Source organism: Poromitra crassiceps (genome assembly GCF_964638095.1).
Source record: "Poromitra crassiceps genome assembly, chromosome: 13".
In the NCBI taxonomy this organism is placed as follows: domain Eukaryota; kingdom Metazoa; phylum Chordata; class Actinopteri; order Beryciformes; family Melamphaidae; genus Poromitra; species Poromitra crassiceps.
In genome coordinates this window covers 26,733,165-26,760,473 of record NC_139644.1, presented here as the reverse complement: position 1 = coordinate 26,760,473, position 27,309 = coordinate 26,733,165, and the positions used below count along the sequence as shown (strand labels likewise).

At 42.2% G+C, this 27,309-nt stretch overlaps 2 protein-coding genes across 2 annotated transcripts; one reads left to right on the top strand and one right to left on the bottom strand.

The window, feature by feature from the left end:
* Positions 1 to 4,804: 4,804 nt before the first annotated feature.
* Positions 4,805 to 12,202, bottom strand: LOC310787326 (cytosolic Fe-S cluster assembly factor narfl-like; the record flags this gene model as incomplete). The annotated part of the gene is made up of 11 exons (XM_083648714.1): positions 4,805 to 5,408; positions 6,914 to 7,071; positions 7,427 to 7,564; positions 8,043 to 8,115; positions 8,212 to 8,341; positions 9,203 to 9,321; positions 10,086 to 10,220; positions 10,440 to 10,569; positions 10,680 to 10,823; positions 10,938 to 11,033; positions 12,137 to 12,202. 11 exons carry the CDS (start codon positions 12,200 to 12,202, stop codon positions 5,167 to 5,169), a joined length of 1,431 nt encoding a protein of 476 aa, XP_083504840.1. The 3' UTR covers positions 4,805 to 5,166.
* Positions 12,203 to 12,660: 458 nt separating this feature from the next.
* LOC310788453 (uncharacterized protein) lies at positions 12,661 to 19,457 on the top strand. Its single transcript, XM_083650005.1, has 6 exons — positions 12,661 to 12,943; positions 13,190 to 15,249; positions 15,348 to 15,441; positions 16,399 to 16,448; positions 16,847 to 16,915; positions 17,480 to 19,457. The coding sequence occupies exons 2-5, from the start codon at positions 13,192 to 13,194 to the stop codon at positions 16,886 to 16,888; spliced, it is 2,244 nt and encodes a 747-aa protein (XP_083506131.1). The 5' UTR covers positions 12,661 to 12,943; positions 13,190 to 13,191; the 3' UTR covers positions 16,889 to 16,915; positions 17,480 to 19,457.
* The last annotated feature ends 7,852 nt before the right edge of the window (positions 19,458 to 27,309 follow it).

Below are 27,309 nucleotides of genomic sequence, written 5' to 3'. Positions count from 1 at the left end.
TGTGGTTATGGCCGAAGTGGCTGCTGCAAACCGTTTCATTTCAATTCCTGATCTGCCCTGGCTACACAGACACACTAACACTGGCCGATTCACTCGGGGTTCAAGCGAGACTACTCTGCGTTGGTATCGTCGACTATTAGAGGTAAGATGTGATGCATTGATATTAAATTTATACTGTTTAATAACAATCGAAAAAGTTGCTCGTAGCTGCTTTAAAGGAGGACTTACCCCCTAGATATGTATCAGAACAGTGATTTGAAAATACATATGGAAAAAACCAAGAAATGACATATACTCTTGTCTATACTAAACTCTTTGGCTGTGTTCAAGTCAAGATTTTTTTTCGGAAATCGACGCCATTACAGTTTGCCTACCGCCTCAAAAATAATTTATTTGAGAGGGGCAATATCTTTATAAATATCAACAACTAGCCAACGCTGGTGGCCTGTTTGGAAACAGCTTTGCTCAAAATGGTTGAAAGTTATATCAATTTGGTAATTCAGTGGCGAACTAGAAATTTAATTATTTTTCTGCATGTATCTCTATGGCAGCGTGTCAAACTACGTTACGAGAGCAAAGTGACGTGGGCTCGTTACAGCAGCACACCGCACAATAGGACAAACCTCTCGCTCTGGGGTAACACAATGCGAGATTTCTCCACGTAATTCCCTCGTCTAACTAGAGATAAACCGCGCAATGAAATCCGTTTTTAATTTGCGTTTTGGGGCTTTTCGTGATTCTTGTTAAAAGTTGCAGCACCTCTGATTTTTCCTCTCAGGGCGCAGGCAGTGCAGGGCAGAGCTCTTCTCCTCCTCACAGACTGTTCTCATGCAAATCCCCCCGAGGAGCACACACACACAGACAGAGCCAGTCGCTCTGCTCTGCTGACTTGATTTCTTGAAAAGTTGGCGTTGCTTGCAGTGACGATATTGTAATAATGTCAGGAACCAGGCGAAGAGTCAGGATCTTGTCACCGCACTTTATTCAGGGATCGCTATTACAGGACGACTGTCAGCCGTCGTCCACGCCACTAACACCCCACAACCACACTCCCAAACCCAGCTAGCTTCCTCTAGCTTCGCAGCTCCCAACACCACAGCCTTCCCTCCTGGCTCCCACACACAACAACCACGAGCTGACGCTCCCGTTCACGTTCCCCCTTCCCCCAGCCAATCACAGGTGAATCCCTCTCTTCCACCACACCCACTGGCTCGCATGCTGCCTTTACGTACCCCCGTAAATCCCCACAGACATGTCAACCCCAGTCTAACGTGACAACTAGACAACCCCATGTTTACTGACAAACCCACATCGCTACAATATTATATTAGCCGATATGTTTAGAGAAGCTTTGTCACGTTGTCACGTCGTAGTATAGCGTTATATTTTACATGTCCGCTAAACTGCGACGAGATTTGTTTGCTGAAATGTCAGACTGTTGAAAGCCCCCGCCTCTCACTGCTGCTGTGTGGTGCTGCTGCTGCGCGTGCCCCCGCGGGTGCATGAGAGAGCAGACTCTCCCGTTTGACTGGCCGAGAGAAAGTGCTTCCAAGTCGGACTGATAGCCGCGGAAATGTCAGACTGTGCTCTCTCTGCTCTGGCCGAGTCCGAGAGAGCCCAGCTGCTGCTGCGCGTGCCCCCGGAGCTTGGGGCTAGTGCATGAGGTTTACAGTACGACTCTCTCCCGCCCGCTCCCGCCTGCCTGGGCTGGAGACAGTGCTTCCAACTCGGACTGATAATATAAACATTATCATTCGAGCTTATCCAGGTAAGATATTAATAAAGTAGTGACACATTCAGCGGGAAACTAACTATAATTAAAACCTCTTCCCCCCTAGCGGGCCCGCCGGCGGGCTGAGCCCTTGTCATCTCTCACAAATGACTCTCTACAGCAGTTTAGGAAGCAGGCAGCGAGACATACAGCACACCAAAATGTCAGGAAGAAACGTGGCTACAAGACTCTGACAAGCATTTGTATTCAAACGAAAAATAATTCCAACCCCAAGCAACAATATCACCATGTAGCAAAAACAAGAAAACCGTGCATGCCTGCATTCATGTGGTGATTTGTTTTTGCGAGTGAATCTTTTCTCTCGAGACGGCTTTCGATAGCTAGCTCTGCTCTTTCCAAAGAGGTATAGCTCGTCTCTGAGAGATGAAAACTCACTCAGTAGGCTGTCAAAGAACAGCAAAAACGTGTTTAACGTTTTACAGATAAAACTACAAGTTATGTCTTCCTTTGCTGTTTTCAAATCAAAAGTTGTGTTTGACTTCATAAAAACGCTACTAATTGCTACTCCTAATGCCTCTTCATCATCTTAAAGCGTTGTTTTTTACAGTCATCGTGTTTACAAAGCCATATGGAGGATTTTACATGGAGTGGTCATCTTCACAGAATAGACGAGCTTTGGGTTCAGTCGACAGCATTTCCTGGAAAACTGTCTGACGTAAATTCTTTCAGTTCACGTCGATTCTATTGGCTCTGACGCTTCCATAGAGGTGTCAATCATCGAAATCGGCCAATGGGGTCCCGAGATATCCCTCTGCGTAACGTCCCAGGCTTTGCCTGCAATTTGAAGAGGCTTTTCTGATGCATTTCACAGAGTAAAAATACAGATATAACGCTTGAGGGTTATCCAAACCATAACGCATATTAACTGAGTACCTATAGTGATATGTAAGTAGGAGAAAAAAAAGGTATTTCAGTGTTCTACCATAGAAAAGTCAAATGGCACCCATGATGCCCAAAATGTGCCCAGATCAGGTCCGCCTGGGCCTACATGTAGTAAATCATCTGTAAAATTGCTCTGGTTCACTTTCTAAGGATTTGCTTTGATACAAGCACTCATAAGACATTAGTCTACTGCTCCATAGAATAATTTGGCTACCAACCCATGATTTTCAGGTGCTTTTCATCCAAAATAGTGTTTTTTTTTTTTTGCCATGTTCTAACTGATTTTACTCTGATACAGTACATTTGTAATTGATTCTGACACTTCTACAGCAATCTCACAGGTGTTGGCTAGCTTTTGAAAAAAATAAATTTCAGAAAATACCCTGTAGTTGTGGAGATATACTCAATTCAGTTCAGGCATGTCATTTTCGGCAGGTGAGCTGAAAAATAGGCTTAGGGGTTAACAGGTAAGACATGTGCCAACTTTGACGACGTTTGGTTCAGTATTTTAAGAGCAAACTTCAATAGGAATAGGCTTGGAGTTCTGAGGAGCCGAAAGGGTACAGGGGGAGGAGTGGAGTAACTATCTTGAAATCCCATAGTCTTTGGGAACACTGTGACGTCAGTGTGTTCCTAATCTCCCATTCATTTGAGAAAAAAAAAGCAGTGTTCCACCCTTAGAGGGCGCTTATGCCAGATATGCTGCTGAAAAATGATACAAATGGTAAAATGGCAACAGTTTGGTGTCAAATGTGGACATTCTGACCAGAATTCTTCACACATCACCCCCAAAGTCATATATATTGGTTAAAAGCTGAAAAAAAGTGTTTTGGGGGTTAGTCCTCCTTTAAGGTAGCCGCTGCCAAACCTTCCATGTCCTCTAAAATCCCTTCACTAACATGACAAGTCTTCAACTTTAACTCATCTGTTGACAACACTATTTCACTGAGAAGTTTAAGCCTCAGAATGATATCTGCCTGCACATATTCAGTGTGCGGTGTTTGATGTGACTATAATTAATATCCTCTTGGCTTTGATGAGGAGCACACAAGTTACACAAAACATCAGCATCTGTCTTCTGTTTACAGTGTGAACAGTTTAAAATGCTATACATGCTGCATGCTCCTTGGAGATTTAAGTGATGTGTAGGCCTACACATTCAGTAGTATGAATATGTTGCTTTTCATGTGATGGTGGCTAAAAATGTGAGCTGGAAAAAACATAGATCAGTTTTCAATTTCTTTTTAGTGAATGATCAGAGTAAACTAAACAGATCAGAATTGTACTCCTTTCATTTTGTTAACTCACTTCATGAGATCAATCAATGATTAGAGAGTGATTCTATTCTAGCAGTAATCTCAACTACAGTATAATAAATCTCAGGCAGCATAGAAAAGTCTGAAGGTGGAGCAGCACTGCCATCTGCTGGTCCTAACACAACAAAGTGAAAAGAGCGGAACTTTCCAATGAAATACACTTCCTCATGTTTTCTAATATTTTCCTAATATGGGTCTTTTGACTTATACACCTTTCCTTTCTCTACTGGCCTTGTAAGTCTACTTTGAAAGTCACATAACGTCCACTATCGCAGCCTCAGTTCGTCATGCTCCTGTACAGCGGAGACACCTTTCTGGGTCTTGGTCAGGATGAGAACCCATCACGAGAAGATCATTCTCTTCAAGACATCTGGCATGAAGAGGAAAGTAAGCTTTATTTCTTTATGACTTATCTGATTGATTTGTATTTGATTGTTCCTTCAATTAAATATGCACGTTTGCACTCATAACGGATGTTTATTTACTATCAGGTATTGTATCCTTATTGTAATGCATTTTGCCTAATTTGCAAGTTAATGTTAAGTCACTTTCATGTAACATTCTGACAAATTTCACAGGATTGGATCTGATGTGTTGTAAAGTATTTCAATACTAACAATGCACCACAGGTAGAAAAAAGATGCAGTGTACATCACAAACATGTACCGGTATGTCTTTTTTCATCTGCAAGTTTACATCCTTAGTTTGCTAGATAATCAATAAAACATATCAGTCCAAGTCTGTATGTTATCTGACATATTCTTCACACAGCGAACATGGCAACAGTTAAATGTCTTTATTATTTAAAATACATATAATTTATAGATTCAATAAGGCATTTCCATCTGCAATGTTGTGCAGATAGGTTCCACATCAGTGCATTAACTATAGGTATGGTACTTGAAAGCGCAATTATCAGATACAACATGAAATGTAATTATCAAACCATATAAAATGTGGTTTGGGTTGTGACTTGTGCGTGTATTACCAGCCTGTGAAAAGGGGAGCTAACAAAGCTTCCTGTGTGACTTTGCCCACAGTGTGTCTCATTCAAGCATTTGGACGGTTCTGTAGTCACTGTCTGCAGAAGAACCACTTTCTCAGTGAAACAGAGATTGTGGCAAGAATTACTTTTGAAGTAACTGACAGCACAATGCTCCTCTTCCCCATCTTTCTTCACCACTTCATGGTGAGTCCATTGGTCATCTTCTCCACAGTGTGGTACCGTGTGTGCAGCAGGTCACTGGCTCTCTCCTCCCCTACGTGGTGGAGCCAGGACTGGTAGAGTTCGGCCACGCGTGTGTCGTCCTCCGGCGCTCGGGTCTGCTCTTCCTTGTAGAGCTCCTCAACCTTCTGGAGTAGTCCCTTGCTGTCCTGATCAGGTAACGCCTTCAACTGTCCACCTCCGTTCAGAGAACCTGATACAGAGACAGGAGGTGGATGGAAAACAATGGATGGACGCCTTTCATTTGCATGCATGCATTATCAAACATTTCATTAGTAAAAGGTGCGTAGTATCGATTTGCCAATGATTGTACTGTTCAATGTGATACAAACACATTTGATAACTCACTGCATGTATCAGAGTTTTCCCCAGATTACTGTACATCTAATATTACTGTAAATTACCTTTAGTATGGTCCAGCATTTCATTTGTTGTTTTTCATGTTTATTCATTTTACAAGTATCCTCATTAGCTTAAGTATTATATTCACCTGTTATTTTTTATATCAAGGTAAACGTGTATTTTGTGCAGTAATTCCATAGGGCTATGAGAAACTAACGTGTGAAACTGCGCCAAGTACATAGTTGCATTTAATTCACGTTTGTGGTCAAAGGCTGGGACGTTTATTTTGAAAGAGTCAACGGGAAACTGATAAAGTCTGTACGTGCGGTAAAAGACAGAAGAAGTCGCTGACAGAAAATAAGGAATAACGTGAAAATTATAAGCTATTTTGTTTTAGCACCTGGCTGATAAGGGCACAAGGTTTGTCATGTTTTCATTTCATGTAGTGTTTCATCTGCAGCCATGTTTTGAAGCCATTCTATTAGTTCTGTTGGGCTTTATTGCTAATGTGTTTAGGCTAGCATGACTGCTACATTAGCTTCACTGTATACAAGGCAATGTGGTCGGGGGGAATTGCTTGGTGGAGTTTGCAAGTTATGCTATCAAGAGATGCAGTATTTGTGGGTTTTACACTGACTGTAATATTATTGCCCAAGGTTAAATATTCACATGCAACGTAAAATACTGTATAAATATTTCATTTCATAGAACTCAAATGTATTTACCTTAAGTTAAAGGAACACTCTGCCCATTTTCAACCAGCTTTGTATCATTAGAACAACATCAGTAGTATATCAGAAAACTGTAAATGGTTTTGAAGTCTGTCATTTAATTTGACAGTTATTGAGTGTTAAAGTGTGGACCAGTGACATCACTGGTCCACACTAATTCAAATTAATAACTCATTAACTCAAATCAACTCTCAATAACTGTCAAACTAGATGAATGATGAATAGTTTGACAGTTATTGAGAGTTGATTTGAGTTAATGAGTTATTAATTTGAGTTAGTGTGGACTTTAACACTCAATAACTGTCCAATTAAATGACAGACTTCAAAACCGTTTACAGTTTTCTGATATACTACTGATGTTCTAATGATACAAAGCTGGTTGAAAATGGGCGGAGTGTTCCTTTAATAATACTTACCAGTAGCACTCCATCAGAGTTTGTCATAAGCTAAAAAGGGATTAAAAGGTATGTTACGGTTCACGGACAAGGCTCAACTTCAAGATTAAAATAAACACTTTAGTAACCATCAGTTGGAGAGTCAGATCATCATTCAGCCGGGGACGCTACAATTACTGTACACATAATATGTGTATGTATAATAATGCTAAATGCATTTTTCTCCTCACCTGAGGGACAGGCCATGACCTCTACAAAGTGGTACGGTGACTTGCCCCTCTTGAGTTTCTGCACCAGGTTCTGGATGTTGCGGAAGCCATAGGCCAAAGCAAAGCTCAGCAGGACTTTCCCATCTTTCTCTAGGGTCACCTCCTGGAAGTCGTTGTTCCTATGGTGGATGCATGGGGTTAGTTGAGGTGAGAAAACAGAGGGCCTTCAGTGTGCAGCACTACTTTACATAAGAGGGGCCAGAGAAGTAAGTTTGTGCTCTTCATAATCGATTCTATAACACTGCATAGAGATTTGGTCCTACAGATCTCTGGACGTGCACATATAAAGCCTCTGAGATGGCACAAATGATCTAGGATCCCTGGTCACTTGACCACACGATCCACTGTGACTTAAGTGGAAAGCTATTCTCATCATTAGACCTTTTCAAATGTACTTAATGAGCACTGCAACTCGATTAGTAGTGAGGCGGGAAGCATATAAGCAAGTGAGCTACACAATGAAGCCAAACTTACCTGAGGGTCTTGTATGTGAGCTGCGCCACCTCCTGTCCAAACAGCTGCTTGGCAGCATAGGTGAAGACATGGTGGAGGTAGCCCCCTGACCCGCCCCCTGTGTGGGTCAGTAGCTCATTACCACACACATTGCTGAACCTGCAGGGAGAATGATACATCACTGATTCTTTATGCTACTATGGTATTGCTTTGGAGTTCCAAATGTGTTCCCCGTTTGGGTTCCAGCTATGGCTCTCTTGCTAGTTGCGGTGCTATTTTTTTTTCATTGGCTCATTAAAAGTGTTCAGAACTATAATTCTTTTTCAGAGGTAAATTATTTTTATTTCGTTTTCCCTCTAGGAATGGTGATTTTCTTGCTGTGGTGCCTCAAACACTAGACACATGAATATATAGGCCTGACTTACTTGACTATGCAGGAATGTGTGTATGTCTTTTGTTGTTACTTGTTACTAGTTTGTCTGTATCATACCTGCATCTCTCGTTATTTCAATCCACACCTATATTAGCTATACCACATACCCTAAATGTTGTTTGCCTTTTCTCAGACTAACATGGTCAAAATGAACTTGCATTATTAGAGGCTAAATGAAAGGAAATGAAGCGGCACAACACTTACATTGTGTCTAAGGGGGCAGGCTCCATATCATTAAGGGACAAATTCTTCTCCTCCAGCATTGTCTGAACCTCCACTGTAACAACACAGAGAGACCAAAGTAAGTAGAGATGGCAAGAGAGAGAGGACGCCACACAACTCAATCACACAAAGAGCATGTGAGGGAACGTACATGAGGTGATGACACAGTCCACCTCTCTGGTCTCTGCTTTGTCCAGGTAGAATTCTGACCTGGACGCCTCAAGTTTCTTGTCAAAGCAGGGCATCACTGCCACATGGTAGATCTGCTGAGGACTCATCCCCTAACAACAAGAACAACAGACAGCTCATCATCCACTTATCATCATCATCGTCATTTTCCTCCTACCATGAGATATATATCTATCTATATCTATAAAAGGGGCAAGTGGGCAATCTCTGTCTGTTTCCATTTTTGTCCCACTGATGATGTCATAGTGATGTCATAAGAGCAAAATCATCTGATGACATCACTGATGATGCCATAGGCACTGATGATGTCATAGGCATTGTGACATCATCAGTGATCATAGACATTGTGACATAATTGTGATGTCATCAGCGAGTGATGTCATCAGTGATGCAAAGTTGGGCAATTGTGCGCTGCGCATGCCAATACTACGCAGCAGCTGAGCTGCGTATCATGCGAGCTGCAGGCAGGCGAGGCCGCACAGCGGGCGAGCCTAGGCTAGTCACTCAAAAAGGCAAGGTGTTTACGTCTGTCTGTCTGTCTGTCTGTCTGTGGACAGATTTTGTTAGTGCGATAGCGTCAAAACCGTGCAAGATGCAGTCACGAAACTTTACAGGTGCGTATTTGACATAAAAATTAAGGTCGGGTTCGACTTCGAACATGGGCGTGATCCAGATGTGAACTGGATGTTCTGTTACTGTTCATGTTCAATTATGAAAACTTTTCCATGTCAGGTATCACTTTAAAGCAGCTAGGAGGAACTTTCATTTTGTGTTGATTGTAGCGGCACCTATGGACAAAAGCGGTACTGTAGTGTTCGCTCCTCGCCGATGGTCTCATTTGCTGATGTAGGTAAGATGTGATGCATCAGTATTAAATTTAGACTGTTTCATAACATAACCTAGTAGCTGCTTTAACATGAATCAAATCAACCTCATCTGTTGTCTCTCCATACCTGTTGTTCAGCGAAATAGCCTTTAACCAAGGAACCCATCATCGCCTGGGGGGAGCGGGTGGTGCTGATGTACGGAAGAATAAACTGCCCATGGGTCTTCTCCGCATAGCAGATCCACCCTGAACACAGACACACACACACACACACACAGACCCACACACACGCACGCACGCACGCACACACACACACAGGCACGCACGCACGCACGCACACACGCACACACACACACACACACACACACACACGCTCTTTCTTGAAAAAACAAAATCCCAAACATGTAGGCATCACTTCACTCAAGCAACTGACACTAAAGCGTACATTCTGATTAAAAGCGGATGGTTTGCGGGTGGGTAAAATAATACATCATTGAGGACAATATTAATTATGTTCTCTAAATTGTGAACACATTTTAAGCTTCATTTCGGCTTTGTTGCTCGTCCGCTGTCATGTCCACAACAGACTAACGCACAGTGCGCATTTATGGACGAGGGGGGCACAGCAGTGTAACTTCATTAATTACCTATTTAAATCTCCAGACACACCGACAGGATCGGCCAGGATCTCAGGTTAATTCATGTTCTGTGTTCTTCTACACATCCAAAAGGTCTGCTGTTACATACACAGCACACCGAAGTGCATCGCCGTCTCCCCATTAACAGAGACGCCAGACACTATAACAATTATTTCTATTACACAAGAGAGAAACAGGACCGCACTACATACATAAGGAACTGTATCGCAAAGGGATCAGAGCTGACCCACCCATGCATGTTAGACAACATGTTCCGTGTGTTGCCTTATTGTGAACTGTCTGTCATCTAAAGAGCCAACTAGTGTTTGCAATGAGAAAGACATACAATAGTTAAGGTTTGAAGTGCAGTACCTGGACAGGAGGATGTCAGCATGGGCAGGGCATTTTTCTCCTTCTCCTTCATCTGGAAACGCTTTACAAATTCCTTCTGGCTCTCCAGCAGGCTGAAGGTCCGACTAAAGCCAGTGTCAAACACGTGGTGAACACCTGGAACAGAAGCATCATGTTAGTAAGGCCTAGATATCTCCTTACAATATTGTGTTCAACACACTGACTTTCTTTAGGCTTAATACATCTTAATTAACCATCATCCTGAAAAGTGGCTGCATCTCTCTAAAACAACCCGTCTCCTCTTCATTTCCTGCATGGCTGTGAGTTGTATGATTTCCATGGGACTGAAAACAACTTATATTTGCACTCACTCACCGAGGCCTTTGAAGAAGGAAGTCAGCCTCCTGCCCGTCTCGCTGCTGCTGAGGCCGTAGCGTGCAGCCAGTGAGGCTCTGGACTGAGGCGACACAGACACCACCACCACCTGCTGCTCCGTGGCACTGGTCTGCGGAGGGAGACACACAAAAACATTATCATCCCATTTCAGAGACCGCAAAACCGCTCGTGAGCGGAGGTATATCAGCACACACACATGTCCACCGGTGGGGTTTGTACCTTGTTGTTGTGCAGCACCCTGAGGAGCTCCTCGTGGCTCTGCAGTGCAATGAGGACGGTCTCAGCTGAGGTGACGCAGCCACTGCACGCCAGACAGTCCATCAGTGTGATCTTTGCTTTCTGCAGCTTCTGCTTTCCACCGTCCTACAAACACAAACCAGTCACGCTCTGGTGGACTACTTCAAAAGGGCGAGACTGATGGTGGGTTAAATAATAACTACTAAATTAGTATACTTGGATTAACCGCTCCAAACCCACCTTGTTGACTTGGACATAACTGCCATCATCTTCGATCTGAATTTTGGCCACAGATGCACCCTCTTTCTTCTCTAGTTGGACTGGTTTAATACATGCCTATGAAACAGAAACAGAGAACACACATTTATTAACTGCATATACTAACATTAATCAGGGTTGCCAACTGACATGTTTCTGGCGTGTGACACTCTTTCACCTTCAATCTCACGCGCTCACTCTGCCTGTAACAGGTTTTGGCAATACTGTACTTGAATATAGTCATGCCAAAAGAGAAAAGAGGGAGGATATATCATTAATTCATTCCATAAGGATAAGTGACATCACTGACAGTATGCTGCATGTAATATAAACCTTTTCCTTTGTGTGTGTTCCCTATGTGTAAGATGTACTTTAAAAGTAAAAAATACCTAATTTAAAATGGAAAGTTGAACGTTGTGTTGTGATTTTAAAATGTTGATTTAAATCATCATCATCATCATTAAAATGGCCCAAGTGGGCAGTAGTGTGATTTTGCGGGTGGTGTCTGCTCACAATTTGTGACATCATCAGTGATGTCGTAAATCAGTGAATTTTGATGTCATCAGTGATGTCACTCGAGCAATTGTGATATCATCAGTGATGTCATAAATCCTTCCTGGCTGAGGCTATATAAGTGGTGGAAGCCCAACCGCCGTTAAACACCAAAAAGAGAGGCTATCAAAATCTCACTCCAGCCAGGTACCCAAAGTTGGCAACTCTGCTTATACAGAAAAAGACCCATCAGTGCCACTGAGGTAAGAGCAAACTTTGGATTAGAACTTCCAAGTAACACTGGTCAAGAAAAAAACTCCGGTTACTAAACGTTATTTCTCTGGCGTTACATCATGATGACATTACCTAACATTATAGGGTTACCTAAGTAACAAGCTAGCTACTTTAGCATGCTTCTAACATTAACTACTACTACTGTATAATAGCTACATTGTGGCGAGTAATAATGGATCAAAGGCACATTTGTAAGAGTTTAGTAGCCACTAGCCACGAATTCATAACGTTACCCTGTGCCACCTGCAGTCATGTCACGTTACATCAGTTATTATATGAATTGCTATTATGGCAACTGTTACAAGCGGCAAGTATTGAATCAATTATGTTATATCGGCAAATTAAATCGGATATATTGACAGTTGATCACATAGTAAAACGTTAATGTCCAGTACCTGAGAAGGCGTTATAAAATCATCAAGATCTGTCAACTGTAACACACCGCTGAACTGGGACGCCATAGCAAAGATGCTAGAATGGATCGACTGGCGGCCATGGGGGGGACGTAACCATAGACGTAACCCCGCTCTGACCCAACCCGAACCAATCATCACTTCCCATGCCTAAACCCAACCAATCATCACTCCTCGTGTTCCTCCGGCTGATCCATTCTAGCATCGTCCATCCGCTAGCGATAATAATAATAAGACCTCCGGTAAGACTTTTTCAAAATAAAAGAACCATTCTGCACAAGTCGTCTCGCAGTAGCTTGCTGACGTCAACGTTGGGTCTGACCACTAAAGCATACAGAAGCCATTGACAATGGTTTATACAGTATATTACAGTTGCCAAGAGATTAGTGTAAAAAGCCTCGCGAAGCTTTCATTGTGAAGCTAATTTTGTACTTCCGGTCTTATTGTCGCTATCTCAGGCATGCTTGACTACTAGGAAGAGGGGGTATCCATGATGACAACTTTAAAATATACCAAGACTAGTATGGACATTAATGCTTAGCTACACTTTTAAGGACAATGTTGATAGATCTGGTCGTTGAGGTGTACGTCGTCTACATCTGGAAATAACATGGGCTTGCTAACGGTAGCTAGCCTGCTAGCATGAAGTCGAGCTGTCGCTGCTTTTGTTTACATCCAGTTGATGGGCCTGAATAGGTGTGTTAGCTACGCAGCCAGCTACGCTACCCGAGTGTCATCCTCCTCAGCCAGCACTGGGGTCAAACACCAACACTGCTGGCACCCACGGGGGTAAGATTGCCAGTAGTATTAACGTTTGAAATCCGATTTAGATCCACAGCACTTCAGAGTGATTTACAACCCTGGTTACATTTTACATTTCTGTTAAACTTACAGTACTGGATGCGTGCTATTAACGCAATTTATGTGATGAATTGTCCAATGCTTTGTGGAACACTGGTTTTAAATAGGGGAAACTCTGTAATGGTAATGTCCACGTGTGTCCCCCGCCCCCCTCCCCCCTCCCCCCTCCCACAGTGATGGAAGCGTCCTCTCAGGATTCATCTCCCATGGCTATGGATCTGTCACAGGACTACTCAGTCAATCCTCTGACCTGCATCCACACTGATGCCATGGACCTGGCTAAGAAGCCCGAGTGGTACCACAGACGGCCCTCGATCTGCAGCACAGAGGTGAGCTCACCTTACACCAGGTCCAATGCCACGTCCAACTATAACTCGCTGTCCACTCGGATAATGGACAGCAGCATAGGAGATGGCAGCGTTATCCAGCTGCACCCCGAGGCGGTCGGACCTGTTCACTGCAGAGGCATGGAGCCGGGTGCCGAATCTCTGGGCAGCTACATGAATTCGACTTTAGCTCAAGGGCTGGGTCTTTACCACGAGGGGGTTCACGACAGCATGTGGCCTCCAGGCTTCTACCAAGCAGCCAGCCAGACTCCCGAAAGCAGCGGCGGGGAGGAGAGTGACAGTGGCTCCGATGTCATTTTCCTTGTTTCCTCGGCGAAGGATTCACTCTTATGTAGCTCTTTCTTGCAGGAGAGTGTGAGCCATATCATTGAGCCCCTGACGCCTGCTGCTCCCTCGCTGGATGAAGGGAGAGGTTGTTATCTCCTACCTCAGCCACTGAGCTCGCCCAGTCCTGAGAGCACGTACTCAGAAGACTCCTCAGACAGCTCAGCAGACATACCTGTGCATCACACCAGGCCCATAGTGCTCCTGTCAGACCTAAGCGCTGTTTACGGCAACCCCGTTGAATCCCCGGTGGATATTTCTAGTGACGACAGCGACGTTATTGAAGTTTCTGTCTCCAACGGAAAGAAAGAGAGTTGCACTTTCCCTGGCAGAACTCCTTGTAAGAAAAGCCTGGTAGGAGAAACATGTTGTCAAAGTGAAGCCGATGAACCCCTGCTCAGAGAGTTACGACGCAGCACCAGAATTAAGAACTCCCCTCCAGAAATGCCTAAATTCAGCCCTAGTGTCTCTCAGCACAATTTGAGGAGCCAAGTGAAAAATGTAGGTTTATATAATGAATGTTATGATTCTGATGATCTACTGGAGTTCACAGAGAGGTTGTCCAGTTCAGAGGCAGAGTCCGTCCTACAGCCAGACCTCCCGCAAAAAGACAGCAGTCCTTCAGATGACTCTGATATGGACACTCAAACAGACAGTAAATGTCCATCCAAATCGTCTCAGAGTGAATCATCCCATGCCTATCAGCCTCGCCACAAGGCCTGCTACGTGAAAACCGTTAAACGGAAACAGAAAAAGTCCCTTAGCATTCATGAGAGTACAACGGTGCGAACTGAACAGAAAGCCTGCCGGAGAATCCCCTCAGAGCGCCACCCAAAGGTCTCAGGCAGCAAAGCATCAGGAAACAAAAGCGCCGCCACGAGACGGAGGCAAAAGAGGCGCGCCCAAACCGGGCCATCCCCTCTGTTTTCCCCCAAAGAGCAAGCGGAGATCAAGCTCAAGTTCGCCAAGTTCGAAAAGAAGAAAAAGGACAGCAAATCGGAGGGCTTTCGGCCGTTCGTCCATATGGAGCGGAGACTGTGCACCGTGGTCAACTACCAGGAGGAGGAAGCGACTGTACGGTGCAGCAGAGGCCGGCATCCAGCAACCGCCGCCGCATCCCTGTCTGGGTTTGTCCCCAAGACCTCTTGTTTCCAGCCGGGTCGACTCGGCTCAGAATCCAACTGTCGGCCCATGCAGGTATGCTGCCTGTGCGGTCAGACGGCCAGTGTCATGGGCCTCGGGGACCTTCATGGCCCTTATTACCCCGCCGGGCAGCCGCTGCCGGACTGCCAGAGCCAGCGGCAGACCTGCACAGCGCCACCTCCAGAGGAAAGGCAGAACGGACAAAAAGAGGAAAATTCCACAGATGAGTGTTGCGATGGCGACGGCTCCACGGTGCCGTCTGTCAAAAGTCCGCTCGGGAGTGACAGTGTCCCAGAGGTGCCTCTTCACCCGGATGAGTGCTGGATCCACGAGGACTGCGGTATCTGGTCGGCTGGTATTTTCCTGGTCAGAGGGAAGCTGTATGGGTTGGGAGAGGCAGCTCAACTCGCACAGGAAACAGTGAGTGACAGAGATTTCCCTATTTTTTTTTACTCAAGATCATCATAAAAAAGATGTCTGCTCTGTTTTTTTCCTTCACCGTATGCTCTTCTTTTCAGGTCTGTTCCACATGCCAACAAACAGGTGCAATAATGGGTTGTTTCCAGAAGGGCTGTCCCAGAAATTATCACTACAGATGTGCCACTCAGTCAGGTACAGCATAAAAACTACCAGTTAGAAGTTTAGACATACAGATTTTAGACATCAGAAACCATGAAATAAAACAGAATCATGCAGTGACCATCAAAATGTTAGATGAATCAAAACTATCTTATATTTTAGAATAGGTTCTTGAAGGAAAGCCGCCCTTTGCCTTGATGGGAAGGCAAAGGCTTTGGAAAGAAATTCATACACAGGCATCAACTTCACTATTTTTATTTGTCTAAGAAACAGATTTCAATCATTTATGCATACGCCTTTAGATTGCAGGATGCAAAACATGGTACATTCAATTAGGTGGGTCCAAATGTTTAACTGGTAGTGTATCAATCATGTAGTCATAAAATGGGAAGTGTTACCCAGTGGACTTGTCATTGTCGTTAATTCCACTGTATGTATGTACTGCTGCACAATTTGGTGAAAAAGTCATATTGCGATTATTCTAGACATTATAGTGATCTGCGATTGCGATATAATAAGCAAATGGTATCATGAGTGTACTCTTGCTTGGTTATCAAGGAAAATGCACAGATTACTGATGATTCTGAAATGTGTATTTCTCAACTCAAACCTACAAACTTAAATTAGCATAAAAATAGTCAAACTAAAATAAATGTGTACAGTACTGTATTCAGTGCCAGTAAAAAAAAACGGTTGCAAATTGTATTTATTTAATTAAGCTACAGCCTTTTGCAGTTATAGAATTGCACAGCACTATTATGTATGTTCCAAAATTATTGATGATTATGGTTGTCTACTGCAATTTTAGATTTAGCAGTTGCCTAAAATGTATTTCTGCCTGGCTGGTGATAATGCTGTTGAAAATGCTGCATCTTTCTAGGCTGAGAGCTTGACTCACTTCTGCTTTTCTTGTGTGTGTGGGAAGGCTGTCATTCTCACCCGCTTTGAAATGATCAATCATGATGGATATTTTGTTCTCTGTCTTTTCAGGCTGTGTCTTAAATGAAGACAACTTCTCGATGAGATGTCCAGAGCACAAGGTAAAAACTCTGGCTTTTAGGCATCTAATTTAGCAGATGTTGAACATTTTAACATTTCCCTCCCTGTTAAAAAGACTGTGTAAAATGTATTTGCAATGGGAGATGTGAATTTGGTGGGAAACGACACTTTTGTCATACTTGTTTGAAGTTGATGAAATTAAATCTTATGATCAACAAAGTTTTGTAGGAAATAAGGTGGGTTGAACAGATTGGTTGTACAGAAAGATTGGTTATGAGGCAACATGGATTCATTTAGTTTTCTACTCTTTTGTACTAGTTTTCTGCAACATCCCCCCCCCCCCCCCACAACTCACTGCATGTATCAGATTTTCGCTGCATGTCCTGTGTTTGTCCTGGTCGTGAGTATATTTCCAGTGATGTGTGTTTGTATCCATCAGAACAAACTGTTCACAAGTGTAAGCAGACAATCCAGGAGGTGACAAGAAAGACATGTGGGACTACAGGAGGTATGTGTGTATTGCTTACTTGATCATTTTGAACCAATATAAATGTAGTTGGGAGGTGGGGGGATGTCACTTTTATAGATTTAGAAGAAAAAAGTAGCTTCGTTCCAGAAATACTTGTCATTTTTTAATATATCGCTATCAGTCCAATGAGCAAAATAACAGCAATGTTAATATTGGTTATCGTATTGGCCAACATTTTTATATTGAGAGGAAACAATCAGTAAATCACTGATTTATGGGCTTTTCCAAATGTTTTGGAAATAAAAAAAGACATTTGTTCAAATTTCACAGTGTTTACATTACATGTGTTTCTTTTCAGTATTTACAAAATTTGAGTATCATAGAAACTTGTTTTTATACAGATCATATCGACATCAGTAAATACCGGTTATCGGCCATAACAGCAATGTTAATATCGGTTATCGTTATCGGCCAAAATTTTCACATCGGTGCATCCCTACTGTAACTCCCTACTGTTTCTCTTCAGTTTGATTGATCCATTCATGTGTAGTTAATGTTGCATTAGTTTCCCAGCATTCAAATGTTCCTCCTTTGACCTCTCAGATGTGTATGTGTTCGGGACCGGACTTCATGTTGACATGCCCCTCCAGGCCCTCCTGTGTTTGGGACATTGGTCCCGGGACGATCTGCGCATCTCCTCCTGCTGTGACACGTGGTTCCCCCCGATTTCACCTCTGCTGTTTTTCTAACACTAACACTAATTGCAATGCCCGGGCAGAAGGCAAATGTTGTGGTAAGATTCTACCCATCATGAGACCAACATAAACCAGGGGGCACTTTAGGGTTTTTAAGATGTCTGTTTTTTGTCTCTATTTCTGTTTTCATAGGTCTTTAACACAGGCAGTTTCACCAATTGGGCTGACAAACCGACCTGCGATTTTGTGTGTGTGTGTGTGTGTGTGTGTGTGTGTGTGCGCGCGGGTGCACGTGCGTGTAACTGTTTACAATAAGGGTACATTAATTAGCAGTTAGTTCATGCTTAATAATGCTTAATTTTGCTTAATAAGCATTAACTAACCCTTAGTAAATGCTTATTAAGGGGTAATTGACACTAACCATTATGTAACCATTAACTATCCGTAAACTATGAAATAATTAAGAAATGAATTAATACTTAGTTAACACAAACACCATTCGCAAATGATTACTGAATACATTAGTTAATAATTAACAATGAATGTACCCTTATTGTAAAGTGTTACTGTGTGTGTGTGTCTGTCTGTCTGTCTGTCTGTCTGCGTGTGTGTTCCTTTCCTCGAAGATCCACTTTTGGACTAGCTGTGTCACAAATGTTATTTACTTTGTAAACAGAGTAATTCTACAGGGGTTCAACGAAGCTTTACTGACGGGTTGTATAGAAAAATCGCTGATAAGGCAAGATGCGTTTTGGTTTTGTTTTCTACTGTTTTTACTAGTTTTCATCACATATAGCCTAACTTCTGTTTGATCAGTGCATGCAGTTGATGTCTGTTAATCTGTTTTAATACGATGCACTTTATATATAATTTAAAAAAAATCTGTTACTATTTATACATGTTTAGTATTTATAGACTTTGTTCTTCCCTCTTTACTACGGTAATGTAATTCATGGGAATAAATATTATTTTAAAGCTGCACTAAGGATTTTATGTAAAAAATAAACTTCTTTTCAGCCTAAAACACAATGTTTGGCCTGTCACAGAGAGGAGCGTTCCATCCTCATAACTTTATATAGGAAGGACGTCTGATACATTTACTGGTATTACTCTCAGAAACAGAAAAAAGGCTTTCCCAAGGAGAAGCTTTACTCCTTTGATGTACCAAATAAAATTTGGTATATCTCAATTTCTATAAATAGTTTAGTCTATAAATCAAATAAAGCCTTTTGAGGATATTGGGTTAATATTGAACTCCTTAAAATGCCCCATCTTTTGAGAACCTGCCCACTTATGAATGGGGTAGCATTATGAAAAAATAAATAATGCAAAACTAGATGAAAACTGGAAGCTGCCAAATCAGGTTAGATTTATACGACATGCCCAACAATTCATATCATTCAGTGAGGTTTCAAGCTAGTCTTTTCTACCCTTTGTGGAAAGGTGGAAGAACAAGGGAGAGTAAATGCTCCCTTGTTAAACACAAGTTGGAAACAAATTCCACTTTGTTTGTGAGGCATTTTGGGGCATTCCTCCATTTAGGGGAAGATGATATCCAGATGAAAGCATGTCATGTGCCCTGATCTTTTTCCACTTATCTCTTTTGTATCTGTGGTCTGAAGCATCACAGACTGACATGATGTTAGTGACAACATACTACACCATTTCTGCTCTCGCTGCCATTTGGAGCCACTAATAAAATTGCCTAGTGCAGCTCTAGGAATGTTTGTGCTCTTATTTCAGTTCACATTACTGTGTTGAGGCTGATATGAAAGATATCTGTTGACAAACAATCAGTTCAATGTATTGATTACTTAAAACGTAAGGGGTTCATTAAGTTCTCAGAATGATTATTCGGTGGTTTGTTCATGTTTAGATTTCTTTGAAGAGCACAGATAGTTCAGAATGTTATGTAATTAGACACCAATAAAATTGAACCCATGTCTTTCTCTTTAAATAAAAAAAAAGTGATTTATAACCTTGTCATTTGTTAATACTCTGTTTAAGTCATTTCAAATATTCTGATATGTGATGGAGAGAGGTATTGGTGACAGTTGATAGTCATTCCACCTACATGTATAAGAAAACAGTTTGGGTGGTGGTGGGGGAGTAGATTTACAAATCTTATTTTTCCTAAAACAAGTGAAAAGATCTGCCAACTGTGTGAGCTGTGATGTAGCCTAATACCACACTTATGATGCAGTTACTACTGTATCATTACTATCTTGAAACGAGGCAGAATAAAGGAAGATCCATGACGTGCTAGTATCAAGAAAATTACACTACAGTAAAGACAATCTTGGACCCCCCCCCCCCCACACACACACACACACACACCATTCTTAAAGGGAGGGAGATTGATACATAATAATGTCAAAGTTAAGTGGTTGCGTATTAGAGAGTTATTCATAGGACAGTATTGTCCAGGGTTATGGTAATTCTTTTTTATTTTTATTTTTTTTTACAAGAGGGAGATTAGAATAAAGGGGGTTCTGCCACACGTGATCTAGGCGGAGCCAGGATTGGCGGAGAGATTCAGGAAGTAGGAAGTAACAGCTTGCCCACGATTTGTTCTGAATCTGGGGTTCTAGCTGTGGTAAACTTGTACATGGGCTCTCGTTATTTGACAGCTCTGTTTAATGGTGCGTTCCTTTATCGCAAAATAACTGGGATGTGGAGGCTAAATGACATCACATCCGTTTTGTTAGCGTTCCATTTGCAGAAAACTTGAGCTGGGAAGTTCACTGTTCATTGGTCAGATCCAGTCGCTAGCCAGGCTAGCCATTGTTAGCCATTGTTAGCAATAAATTTGACAACATGGCATTTCGCGGCAATTTGCGCATACAAACACTGCAGCCTCATGTCCACACAGATAGATGTTAGGCAGTGTGTGTACAGCTGATTTAATGAGACACAAACAAAACAGAAGTGCTAAACAACATTACTACGATTATACTACTACTGTTGTTGCGCGGCGCAGCCATCTTGGATTTTTGAGGTTGGGGCTGCTGAGACTCCTACGAGTTTGGAATGGGACATACCAGCTCTGATGACGTCACCGCCCAGCTCATGACCTTTGAAGTCGTAAGATTACCAGTCCCCAGTTATAAAGGAATGCACGATTAGCCTGTGAGCCAGAAGAAGAAGCGAGGCGAATGGTTGTGGAGCTTTGAAGGATAACGTTTGTCTGTAGTTATAGTTGAGCAGTCAATCTTATCACTGTGATGTCTAAAGTCCAGATGCTTAGAGTGTTGGTGAATCAGCGACTAACTGCGGCTGCTGAAGAGATATTTGGGCTGTTTGAAAGAATGATAGCAGAGTACGAGGAGGAATTCGCTTATCGTTCAAAAGAGGAGATCGACAGAAGAGGTTTGTGACATTAAATGTTAATTTCATATCGTGAGCAACTGCAAAGCAGCACGGCCTAGACATTTGATGTTATTGATCCATTCATGTTTTTATGTTGTGGAGTTATATTTTTCCTAAAAATTCGTTCTGGCTCAGTGCTGCTCTGCTCACCTCACCTTCCTCAGGCGTGATATTGAAAAGCCTGGAGAAAGCTCTCTCTTCCGTAACTGTGGAGTCCTGTATCGGGCTAGCCGCAAAACGCGACTATTTCACTCGAGTACCTCTCCCATCATAGTCGCGCTCGCCCGACCCCTTTATCGAGGGAAAGTTGCACATTTAGCGATCTACAAGCTTCAAACATGCACCAATCACTAATATAAACTACGCACCTTGTTGCCACGGATGTTGTCGAGCAGGCCGCGCTGAGGCCGCGCTTTGTTAACTCGTATTTTAAGAAAGTTTGGGTTATTTGTGTGTCCGGAAACATTATTTTCCCTTCTCCAACGACTCTTCTTCTTTTTTGCTGCTCACCGGTTCAACTGCTCAACTGCGCCACCCAACAGAAACCTGTGACTGACAGAACGACACAGGACAAACCCCATACTTGACACATGATGTAATACCCCATGATGCGGTGGCGCAGTTGAGCAGTTGAACCGGTGAGCAGCAAAAAAGAAGAAGAGTCGTTGGAGAAGGGAAAATAATGTTTCCGGACACACAAATAACCCAAACTTTATTAAAATACGAGTTAACAAAGCGCGGCCTCAGCGCGGCCTGCTCGACAACATCCGTGGCAACAAGGTGCGTAGTTTATATTAGTGATTGGTGCATGTTTGAAGCTTGTAGATCGCTAAATGTGCAACTTTCCCTCGATAAAGGGGTCGGGCGAGCGCGACTATGATGGGAGAGGTACTCGAGTGAAATAGTCGCGTTTTGCGGCTAGTATCGGGCACTAACTCACATTTCTGCATTTTGAAGGTTTCTGTCGGGTCAGATGGAACAAACAGAAATTAACGGAATTTGCTTCAAAAACTAACTTTTAAAGACAAAGTATGACGAAGACTGGTTAGACGAAGACCGGTTGGTCACCCGAGGCATGCGCACTGGCGATCTTAGAGCCAAAGTCGCGCCCTCTTCCGTATTCCACAAGTTTTCCAAAAAAGCAGGTGTAACCAATACTGACGGTTCCAGTCCATTTCGGTGTTCCAGTGCCGGTGTCATGCCGAGTTTTGCACCCCCGCCGAGAATTGCACCCCCACCATATTTTGGGACTGTTTTAACTTAAAAACAGGGATGCAAATCTCGGCAGGTACAAACTGCCGAGATTTGCACCCCCCTCCATAAAGCCAGGAGAGATCCCCAGGTCTCGAGGTCCTCTGTACCCGGATTCTAAGCACCAAAGTCGGCTTCCATGAGCCAGAAGAGAGCCCCAAGCATGGAAGTCACCTCCACGTGGATCTAATGCATCAAAGTCGGTCTCCATGAGCCAGGACAGACCCCCTGGCTTGGAGATCACGTCTACCCAGTCAATTATATCATTTTTAAACAATTAAGTTTCCGTATAAATCATTACAATATGGTCCCGGAAGGTGGGGATGCAATTCTCGGCGGGGGTGCAAAACTCGGCATGACACCGGCCCTCATTAATGCTTACACCTGCTTTACTTCCTGATTTACCACCTCAAAACGGTTAGCCTACTGTGAAAAGGTCCTATGCTCATGCATGAGGTCTGGTACCATGTAGGCCTAAATACATGTGAACTACATTTGAATAGAGATCGCTTCAACCATGTAACTACATATGCATGCAACATTTTTTTTGTGTAGCCTATAACTATCGGTGCAATTACTGTGTAATTACTTTGGTGTTCATGTCTAATTACAAATAGTTCATACATTGTTAGGGACCTGTAAAATTAAGGGTTACCAATTAGGGTCCCATTTAGAGTAAAATACGATGAAGCAGACTATGTTTTGGGGCATGATTGACAGGTCGGCTGTTTGTGATCATGCAGCTCACCGATCACGGACCAATAACAGGCGGTGCTGCGATTCTGTCTGGCTTAAAAAAAAGAAACTGGGATGGTTAATATGTCAAAACCAAGGCTTCAAAAGAACGGGGAGTCCACAAAGCAGTGGGTGACGTCATGGTACTTCCATATTTTTTTATACAGTCTATGCTCAGGGCTTGAGTCCTTTTCAAAAAGATATTTTGAAAATATTTTTCAATATTAATCTGGATTGAGAGAGAATACATTCAGAGTCAAAAAGTTTATATTAACCTTATCGGTATACTGACTAGCAGCTAGACCAGGGGTTCCCAAATTCTTTCCCATGAAGGGCCAAAACTCAATCTGGGTGGAGGGCCGAGGGCCAAAAATGAACGTTGTGGAATTACATTAAAATGTATTGTGTTTTATAGAAAATTAACATTCTAAATCTAAAATAACATTTCAATATAATAATCTACTTTTTATCTGTTTGGTATAATTTGCAATTGGTTATATATATTTAAAAAAACATCTGCATTTGTGTGGAGCTTAAACATTTAATCAGTAAACACCCAGTTAAAAACAGTTGTATTTTCCACCTTTGTAATCAAGAGAGAAATTTGACTTAATTCACAACTTGAAAAATCCTCAAGGTACTTTGAAAATCAGCTTTATTGTCCATCTTTTGTAAACAATTTGCCATGACAATTTGCAGGGATGCAATCTCAGGAGTGAACACAGTATCCGCAGCCACATTCAGACACTGTTTCACAAAGTCACCACATGAAAAAGCTCGTCCACCCTTTGCAATCAGTGCAGACTTGGCCCGCGGGCCCCAAATTGGTCAGCACTGAGCTAGACAGTGCGCTAATCTCAGAAACCCTGCTGAATTCCGAGTAACCTTAACTACCGGTATTCTTTTTGGGAATTCAGGGGCTGTCCGAATCAATGCGCTACATGCAGTTCTACAAGTAAATAGTGGACTTACCATCAAAACCATTTTGCCCTTTGTGGGATTTGGCTGTTGTATTGGAGGCTGTGGTAAGTCATCCAGCTGAGCCTATTAAGCAGATTGACGTGAAGCCACTGTTGTTCAAAACAGCTTTATGTTGGCTTTGACATCAACAAAATGTATGGGTGATATTTTCATGCATTATGTGTGCATGTATGCCCCAACATCTAGAAACTACTACAATTTTTGTCCCACTAGAGTGGGAACAAAGACATTTTCATCCAATCAGCAGCCAACAGTCTTTGGTACCCTTGAATCATTTCTAGAAAAAGTATTGGGAGGGACAATAAATAAGACCCCCCCTTCCCCCCATTCATGATGCCTGGATCTCATTAACATTATGAAGTGATGGTAACAAGGTTAGGTTTTCCTTAATGTACAGTATGTCTGTATTTCAGCCGTACCTCCAAACTTCCAGCAGCTGTTGGTCATTAAAGAAGAGGTTCCCGCTGACCAGCAAGAGTGCAGCCCCAGTCTGGACCAGGAGGACCCAGAGCCCACACACATTAAAGTGGAACAGCAGGAACTCTGGACCAGTCAGGAGGGAGAGCAGCTTCAAGCGCTGGAGGAGGCTTATATTACCAAGTTCACTTCTGTCCCTGTGAAGGGTGGAAATGAGGAAGACAAACCTCAGTCCTCACAGCTTCATCAAAGCCAAACTGAGGAGAACAGAGAGGCAGAGCCTCCAGCCAGCAGCTCAACTGAACAGATGAAAACAGAAGCTGATGGAGAGGACTGTGGAGTATCAGAACCAACCAGGAACTTAGATCCACCTAGTTATTTCCAACCAACTGGTGATGGTAAGACCTCATACTCTTCTGAAGCTGAGACTGCAGACAGTGATAATGGTTGTAAGGAAACTAATAAACCTCAGTCAGGTTTAGACTCACTGAAAAACAATGAAGTTCTTCGAGAGAAACGCTTTTGTTGCTCAGTTTGTGGTAAAAGATTTAACATCAGGAGAACTCTGCTGATACACATGAGAGTCCACACAGGAGAGAAGCCATTTAATTGCTCAGTCTGTGGTAAAAGATTTGGTTATAGAGCAGACTTGAATAAACATATGAGAGTCCACACAGGAGAGACACCATTTAATTGTTCAGTCTGTGGTCAAAGTTTTGGTTATAGAGAAAAGCTGGCACGACACATCGTAATGCACACAGGAGAGAAACCATTTAATTGCGCAGTTTGTAGTAAAAGATTTGGTTATAAAGGAGATTTGAAAAAACACCTGAAAGTCCATACAGGTGTGAAACCATTTAATTGCTCAATCTGTGGCAAAGGTTTTGGTCAAAATAAATACTTGAGGGAACACATGAGGGTCCACACAAAACCATTTAAATGCTCAGTCTGTGGTAAAGGCTTTGGTCAAAAGAAACGCTTGAAGTCACACATGAATGTCCACACAGGCGAGAAACAATTAAATTCCACTGTTTGTGGTAAAAGATTTGCCTGCAGAACGGAGCTGATACAGATGATGTTCCACACAGGAGATAAACGTTTTAATTGTTCGCTCTGTGGTAAAGGTTTTTCTCAAAAAGCACACTTGAAGGTACACATGATAGTCCACACAGGAGAGAAACCATATAATTGTTCAGTCTGTGGTCAAGATTTTGGTCGTAAAGGAAATTTGAAGAGGCACGTGAAAGTCCACACAGTAGAGTAACCATTTAATTATGACTATTTATGGAATAATTAAAGATTTAACAACAGGGGAACGCAGCTCATTCACATTGAATGAGCTGCGTGTATTGTAAAGTGCCATATACATGGTTTTCAGATAATTGTGTTGCTAGCTATGGAACAGTTTGGAACCTAGTTATAACCTGTCAGTTATTGTAATAGCAAACACTGCAACAGCAAGTAAGCTGGGGGCAATTTACAATGTTTATGTTGTCGAATTGAAATCCTCTATTGATAGGAAATGCATGTGACATGGGAATACGATGAATAGAAGTAATTATGTTCTTTTTGTCATTATTATTATTATTATTATGTTTGTTTTCTATCATCCTTATCATTATTATTATATAGAGATATGCAAATAATTTAGGAAAATCATGTATATCATGTATTATGTGAGGTATATGAACATGTACTGTATACGTATTATAGGATGCAGTACTGTATATGATGTATATACATAAAGCCCTTTGAGTCATCCATGTGATGGGTTATAGAAGTAAACACATTTGAACTTGTGGTACATTGTTCAGCCAGAGTGGAACATTAAGTTTACGCATGAAAATTCACAAAACCTTTAGTGAAAAAGGACATTTTATGAGATCCATCCACGCATGAGATAAATTATACAGTTGCTCAACACTTGGGTGTTAGTCCACACGGGGGCGCAATCACCCTTCATGTCAAGAGCTAATGTATGCTGCTGCTGAGAGCAGCAGAAGCTGTTGGTTGAGCTGAATAGTTCAGCAGTAACACTATAATAAACTTACGTTCCCATGTCAGTGTTATTTCACTTAGTTACAGGTCTGGATTCGGCAATAATTCAATATAATTTATTGTCATTAAGTACAATCTAGTCTCACGTGGTCAGACCCAACATCTACGTCAGCATGCTCAATTGGCAAATGGCCTGCATTTATATAGCGCTTTTATCCATAGTGCTTTATAATCAGTAGGTACATTCACCCATTCACACAGTAATTACCAGTCATGCTAAAGCTATAATTACATGTTTTCTTGAGGATAATTGTCTAAATCCTGTAAGAGGTGGCTCAGTCATTTTAGCATAGGAGTGAGGCATACCAGTGGTTCTTTTTTCTTTTTTTAAATCTACATATGGTACATTTAGTAGTGTGCCTTGTTTCATTCTATTGTTTTTAGTGTGCTGTGTGTGTGTTTATGCCACAATAGTGTGGCCTCCAGTTTGAGTTGGTTGTAATTCCTCGTAAACTAATCAACAATTTTGTATTGGTTTTAGTTATTTATGTTAATTTGATATTATGGTATTCTTTTTAAATAATTTAATCTGATTTCTGATAAAAGATCTGTTGCTGCTGATTTATTTACTGTATAAAATAAATGTCTCTTTTATCTGTATATACTCTCTCTCACGTCTCTGATTTTTTCCTGTGTGGGTGGGTTTACCCTATGTTTAAGGTGGTATTCTTTGTGTGAAAGAACATTTTAATACAAATGGTCGAGTCTCCTCCTAGCCCGGTTACAAGTGTGTAACTAATGGCCTGTAATTTAAAGGCTTATGAAACGCTGCTCTATATAGTTTTATAGTCTAAACTAAAGCCAGTGAGTGAGCAGCAGTGACCTATATTTCATCCGTTTGTAAGTCAGCAGTGCACTTTTTAATTGATGGGTCTTATTCTGAGATGCCGCCCGGTGGTGTCAGTGTGTGGAGGAGCTCCCGATTGT

Excerpts from the sequence above, each read along its gene's own strand:
- LOC310788453 (XM_083650005.1), top strand. The coding sequence starts at position 13,192 with ATGGAAGCGTCCTCTCAGGATTCATCTCCCATGGCTATGGATCTGTCA. Across the intron at positions 15,250-15,347 it reads CTCAACTCGCACAGGAAACA|GTCTGTTCCACATGCCAACA; the intron begins GTGAGTGACAGA and ends TCTTCTTTTCAG. Across the intron at positions 16,449-16,846 it reads TGAGATGTCCAGAGCACAAG|AACAAACTGTTCACAAGTGT; the intron begins GTAAAAACTCTG and ends TGTATCCATCAG.